This window comes from Aegilops tauschii, chromosome 7, assembly GCF_002575655.3.
Source record: "Aegilops tauschii subsp. strangulata cultivar AL8/78 chromosome 7, Aet v6.0, whole genome shotgun sequence".
Classification (NCBI taxonomy): domain Eukaryota; kingdom Viridiplantae; phylum Streptophyta; class Magnoliopsida; order Poales; family Poaceae; genus Aegilops; species Aegilops tauschii.
The window spans coordinates 385,960,928-385,967,602 of NC_053041.3; the positions used below are offsets into that span (position 1 = coordinate 385,960,928).

General features: G+C 41.2%; 1 protein-coding gene across 6 annotated transcripts; it reads left to right on the forward strand.

Moving 5' to 3' along the window:
- The first annotated feature begins 580 nt into the window (after positions 1-580).
- LOC109779155 (uncharacterized) lies at positions 581-6,150 on the forward strand. Of its 6 annotated transcripts, none has more exons than XR_006667362.2 (10): positions 581-1,066; positions 1,315-1,426; positions 1,522-1,606; positions 2,328-2,536; positions 2,634-2,659; positions 2,839-4,176; positions 5,073-5,139; positions 5,240-5,362; positions 5,432-5,610; positions 5,697-6,150. XR_006667362.2 is itself a non-coding variant. In XM_073503409.1 (10 exons), the coding sequence occupies exons 2-5, from the start codon at positions 1,391-1,393 to the stop codon at positions 2,656-2,658; spliced, it is 309 nt and encodes a 102-aa protein (XP_073359510.1). In that variant the 5' UTR covers positions 581-1,066; positions 1,315-1,390; the 3' UTR covers position 2,659; positions 2,839-4,176; positions 5,073-5,139; positions 5,240-5,320; positions 5,432-5,610; positions 5,697-6,150. The 6 variants fall into 6 exon arrangements, 4 of the variants coding, with proteins under 4 accessions (XP_073359510.1, XP_073359509.1, XP_040253116.1 ...); XR_012188967.1 differs by having other exon boundaries at positions 5,240-5,320; XM_073503409.1 differs by having other exon boundaries at positions 2,374-2,536; positions 5,240-5,320.
- The last annotated feature ends 525 nt before the right edge of the window (positions 6,151-6,675 follow it).

Sequence of the window (6,675 nt, forward strand, 5' to 3'; positions counted from 1 at the left end):
TCACCGCCATCTACACCAACACCTCCGTCATCTGCACCAACATCTCCATCACCTTCCCCATCTATCTACAGCGGTCCACTCTCCCGCAACCTGCTGTACCCTCTACTTGAACATGGTGCTTTATGCTTCATATTATTATCCAATGATGTGTTGCCATCCTATGAGGTCTGAGTAGATTTTCATTGTCCTATCGGTAATTGGTGAATTGCTATGATTGGTTTAATTTGCTTGTGGTTATGTTGCTGTCCTTTGGTGCCCATCATATGAGAGCGCGCGTGGATCACACCATAGGGTTACTTGTATGTTGATAGGACTATGTATTAGAGGGCATATCCAACAACACCTACAAAGTACTTCTAGTTTCATACTTGTTTTAGGTAAAGCGAACGTCAAGCGTGTGTAGAGTAGTATCGGTGGTAGATAGAACTTGAGGAAATATTTGTTCTATCTTTAGCTCCTCGTTGGGTTCGACACTCTTAATTATCAAAAAAGGCTACAATTGATCCCCTATACTTGTGGGTTATCAGGGCCGCGCTGTGTGTGGGCCTAATGGAATGAGGTGGAGTTTGCTGTTCGATTCGGTGCAGCAGATTGATTTACTGGCAGGTGAAAACCTAACGCACGCACGCGACCTCCTCCCTTCTCTTCCCAGCTCCTCGACCTCCCTCCCAGCCACCGCCTAATCCTCCCCTTCCTCCTCCTCCCCTTTCTTTCCCGTGACTACACCATCGACCCCCACGCTAGCCCTTCGATGGCTCTGGGGTTGAGGCGCTCAAGGATGGAGGTGCTCATGGCGGAGGGAGCGAAGGACGGCCCGCAGGCGAGCTCGAGATGGAGGCGGCCCCGTGGGAGAGGCAGTGAGTCCGGAAGCGAGGGCATGGAGGTCAACAACGAGTGCTCGGGAGAGGAGAGGAAGGCGGCACTCCAGGCAGTGGTGCTGGGTAGAGAGAGATGCTGGCGGCGGCAGGAGCAGCTCGTCTCTTCTCCTCGTCTCATCTCATGGATGAAGGCGCCGGTTCCAGGAGCTCCAGGATTGGAAAACGTCTTCCTTCAAAATTTTGCCAAGGTGCTCCTCTCTCTTTGCTTCTTCTCTCTTCTCTGTACTTTGTTTGGGCAGTATTTGCCCTGTCATGTTTTATGATGTGTTCATGAGCTAATTTGTTCTTATGGTGGTTCCATCTTTATTTCTATCTCACATGATTTTGCTGCAACAAATTTGTTAATGAAATTCTGCTTCAGAGCTTTGACTTGGCCAGTGATCTTGTCTCACATTACAGTTTTGGAATTTGTCAACGAAAGTCTTCTCTGTTTCAGGGAGGAGATCGAACACACTTGTTCTATTGATCTGGAGGGTACATATACAGAGGGAACAGAGGGCGTCTGGGTCACGATGGTGATCGTGGGCAGCCATGTTCGAGAGGTGGAGGTACGTGTATGCATAGGGGAAAACTGCACACACGTACACTGTACTGGCCTACTCAGCAGACTACATACAATACTCACACACATGTATACATGTAGGTTATCACACCCCGTAGTCGTGACGTCGGGCGGAGCGACGCAAAGACTGGAACGGAAGTCATGGAAGACGCCGGCCAGCAATCAGGTAAACCTTTTGTCTGGACTATTTGTCAATTGAATATTTGCAGCACTTGACTAGACGTTGTATACCAAGTAGTTCATCAATTGTCTTGCTGGCCTGCAGTGTTCGCCATCATGTAATTTTAGAACAAAATTCAGAGAAAACTTACTGCATGTTATGCGTGAGCCATTGAGGAGTTCTGATAGTATGTACATTCTAATGTTTTTGGTATAGAATATTGATTTTACTAAGTCTTCGTCTGTTAATTTTTGCAAATTTCAGCATGAATATGCATTCATACTCATTGTCATTTTACATATATTCATGTTCTTACATGTGCAGTATGCAATCATGTTCTTTTCATGCGATGCTTTTGACCTGTTAATCTTTCATTTGAAGGATAATCACCAAGCGAAATTAATTGAGACTATTATAAAAAATCCTCATTTTGGAGAAGGGTTAAGCAATTGGTCCGGACAAGATGTAATATCCGCAGGCATGAGTTAACTGCATATGGGAATGTAAGTCCCATAAATGGCAGCTACTTTGCGTTAGCAACTGGACAGGTTCACAGTTGGAGTAGCATAGATCAAGATATCACATGCAGAGTGTAAAGAAAAGTTTCTTAAGAGATTAGTTCTCCTGTTTGGATATTAGTTCTCCTCATTTTGGTGAGCTTCTCTTCATCATTCTCCCCCTTCGCTCCTGATCTCTATCACTCTCTCTTTCTGCCCATATTGTGCAGGTGTTGTGGTTTATTTCTTATTTTGTAATATACCTCTGATGGCCAGCCCAGCAGGGGAAAGAATTGGGCAAGCGAGACCAGCGGGGGAAGGAACAGGCCATGGCCTTAAACGCTGGCTTGTCGTTTGCTTCAACGTTGCTTACAGCTGAAGAAGACAAAGACCAGCAGCCGATGGACGCCATCTGGTGTTGTGTACAACAGGTTCTGGGGTATGGTAGGATGCATTGGCTGAGGAAAGCAATAGGCATACACATGATAGTCAACAATCTCTCATTCTCTTCTTGTTCATGTCGTGACTGGTTGCAGAGATACCTCTCCAGAAGAACAATGAGGTGAGATTTTAATTTTTCGACTGAGATGGGATTACAGTTTTTTTGCTTGATTATTTGGTCGTGTTTACTTATGATAAGTCATTGATGGTTGATCTTGTTAGCTACAGATGCTACCCACTGTTCCGAACAAGATTGAATTGATGGACTAAAATTACTATTTGATTCATTCTTATTTGTAGGATGCTCCTAGTGTTATCCAATTTAATCAGGTAGATTTTGCAGATGCAACTTATGTGGTGTCACAACACATAAAAAGGAAGGTCTTACATCTTAGTTACACATTGCTTCTGCTTTCATGTAACCTTGGCCATTCTTATGAGGGTGGAAAACTGGCCAATGATGCTTTAATTACAGGCTGCCATTTTTCTGTTGCATAATCAGAACTTGATTTCCTTCCAAGCATGTGTTGTTACCTCATGAAGATGATGTGTAATCGTAGATAGTTGGTTGTAGCAGACTAGCTAACAGTCTCTCGGGCTCACTGGATAGATTTTGGTTCTTTATTAGGCGATGGATATTTGTTCTTTTAGCAGCAACCTTTTAGATATATGTTCTCTTAGCTGCAGCTTGTCTTTTCTCTTCTGTAAACCAATACTGCAGCTATATTCCATGTTTCATGTACATGTGTGCCTTCATTTTACATTATTGGAGGACAAGTTGTTTTGTTTTCTGATTCTGCACTTCTCTATGCTCGAAAGATTTTATATAACAAGCCTTGCCCCATCTCATAACAGAATATTAGTGGGATGTATTATCAAATACGCCCTCTCGGTATTGATGTCACTTATTGTGAATTGACGAGTAAAGACTCACACTGCTAGATACATGCATGTTGAAAATTTGTTTGTAAGGAATTTGCCCTCTGAAAATTGTGGTGAAACAAAGATTTAATTCAGAGGTATTTTACCATCGACACACCTCTTTTGAAGGCAAGGTCAGGTCTGAGTTCATCCTGTTTTCTATCTTTAGTCTCAAGTGAAGATTCATCTCCGTTCACTAACATTCATTTTTTATGTAATTATTTTATTGATCCATGCACCAACTGTCCATTGTTTGAACATTTAGTGTGCGTCTATACTAATTATGATTTCCTATGTCCGTACATTTAGCTTGCAATAATGTAAGCACCAGTCCATTTAATTTTGGAAGTTCCTGCTATTCAAATAGGTGTTATTGGTGCTTGAGAATGTACGATTAAATGTGCCGATGTCTCTTAACTTACTACCATTCATATAGAAATTAAAAATCATAAACTCCAAAGACCTGGCAGAATGAGTCACACATTCTTAAGTTAGGGATGCCATGTTCTTGTGCAAAATGTTTTCTGTTGGGTATCGACATGAAAGGCTTCTTTATAAATGTCAATCTTGAAGGCGTATATGGTATGCTATTTTTTCGAAAGCTTTATCATGACATCGATCTTGGTTTATCCTTACTGCCATGCAGAGGTTGGATGGACTTTGGCCACAGGTTGCAGGATAGCAGGATGTGTTTTTCAGTGATGTGGTTGCTCACAGGTACCTACAACCTATGTTTCTCGCACCTGTTGGATTCCCATCCTCAACCAAATAGAAATGAGTTGGCACTATCACGGCGTCAATCTTCCTTCAGTTACAAATTACTCTCATATGCCTAAGTATAAGGTACTAAAATTTACATGGATCGCATGGCAAATAATTTAGGATGGCAGATAACAAATTGTATTTACTCGCCTAGTTCCGAAAAAGAATTGAAAGTTCAGTAATGATTTAAGGCATATCACCTTTGAAACAAAATAAAAGTAAATTTACGTCATAAAATGCACACACTTGATCGCCAACTCATTTCTAAATTATTTGTTAATCACCACGGGTTATTGGGTATCCGAGTCTGCGATTGGATGCAATAGTAGAGAGGTTCCCGTTTGCAAAATAAAGCAAGTTCATATACTTTGTCGCCACTGCGAGCATAGAAAAATAGTTTATGCTGTATTGCTGGGATGAATGTGTCTTGTACGTCGTTTTGGTCTTATATAGTCACTGTCGAGATATTCGTGGTGCTTGATTCTTCCTATGTATTTCTTTTCTTGTTCACAATTTCATATGTATCTATTGTATAAACTGAACCTAATTGACATGTGCACTGATGAAGCACATGCGGTGTAGATGAGGATGAAATGAGCTAGGAGGAATATTGCTGGTGAAAAAAGGCCTCCCAGGCGGTCCTCACGAAAATTTACTCTGTCATCTGATTTGGTTAAACAATCCTATATTGACCCCTAGCTGCCTCAACTGGTGGACTCACTTAGCCTCCCAATGACCAATAATAATCAGTCTCACTATATTAAGAGTTTAAGACATGCATCAGTGTTAGACATCCCAACTGAAACCACATGCAGATAAGTCAGCTTAATTACTCTACTACTTCTTTCCAGATGGCATCAGTTAAACAAGAGGAGGCAAACACAACCAGTGATATCAGCGGTAGCCAAATTACCCATGGTAATGCTCAAAAACATACTTATGATGACTATTTTGACTTAGGTTTCAAATCATAGACATTATTTTTCCTTACCATGATCTTCTTAACTATTCATCACAGACGAACTGTGTCGGAAGCATAACAAGCCATTCGAGTATATTCATCGCCCACGCGAAGTAAGCTCAACCCGAAAGTTCAAAGGCAAGAAAATCCATCTAAAGCTTGGAAAGTACATTCTCTGTGGCAAGAGTTACATTACTCTTGTCATTCCAACAACTGCTACATGGCATAACTTTGTATAATTTCACATAGGTGAGCTTGGCATCGACCACTTAGATGAGTTTAGTCGCCACATTGTGTGGGGCAACACAGTTAAGCTCTACAATCATAATGTTCTTAGACTGTGAAAGATCATCCACAACATCACCACGCCTGATCGCTACTATGTGTGCCACATGACAGAAACATTTGCAACAGACATCAAAAGAATGGTAATCCTTTGCAATTGCTATGTTCTGTTTCATACAATGACATGGTATAAAATGATATACTAACTAACCTTTACTGTTATTTTCAGTACTTTACGGTTCCCTTTTCTATGGGTTCCCTTTTCCCACACATGGATGGTGATCAGGGTGAACTGCCAATCACTATTGGAGATGGAACTACTGCTATCACATCCAGCTTTATCAAAGGTGTTGACAAAAGGGCCACCATCACTAGAGGCTGGAGCGACTTCTTCCATCGGGCACACATGAACAAAGGGCAAGCATATGCTTTTGCCTTCAAATGCACTTCCAAGGGATTGTGCCTGATCGTCTACATAAGCAAGTTGCAAGAGCCCCTTGTTATATAACTTAGCATTAGTATAGATGCCTACCAAGACTTCTATGTTTATCATCCTTTTGGATCTTATGTAATCACCTGAGACCATCATGTGCGTTTAACTATCGGTTATTTGTTGCTTAGACTGTTGTGTGGTATGCTTTTCAAATAGCCATGATGAAAGAAATATATGCTTTCGCCTTGAAGTGCATGTTCAAAGGCCTCTGCATGATTATCTATCCAATCTAAATCATAAGAGTCCTTTGCTACATGACTTAGTATTATTTTAGATCTTATGTAAAACATGTATCATCATCAATCCGTACTTATTTCCATATGTTTTATTTTGTGTTTACATATTTTAATGCACACTCATTTAATACCTGGCTTGCACTCGGCCTTTGCGCCATCGGTGCAACGGGTCATCTAGTATAGCAAAAGAAGAGCATGGTAATGACAATATAGAGCACTCCATAATTGCAACCAGAGACATGGATGGGGAGAGCATAACAATATCTACAAAACATCCTAAAGGAGCATCTTCAGATTATGCATGGATGTGATGGTAGCACCAATCAAACATATCATGATATGACAGATCCAGCCTAACAAAACAATAACAACAAGTACCCTACTTCACGAGCTTGATGCACTCACTACAAGACTCACAAAAATACATGGATTACATCTTTGTAAAGATGGCATGATGGAGCTCATAAAAAAGGTAGACA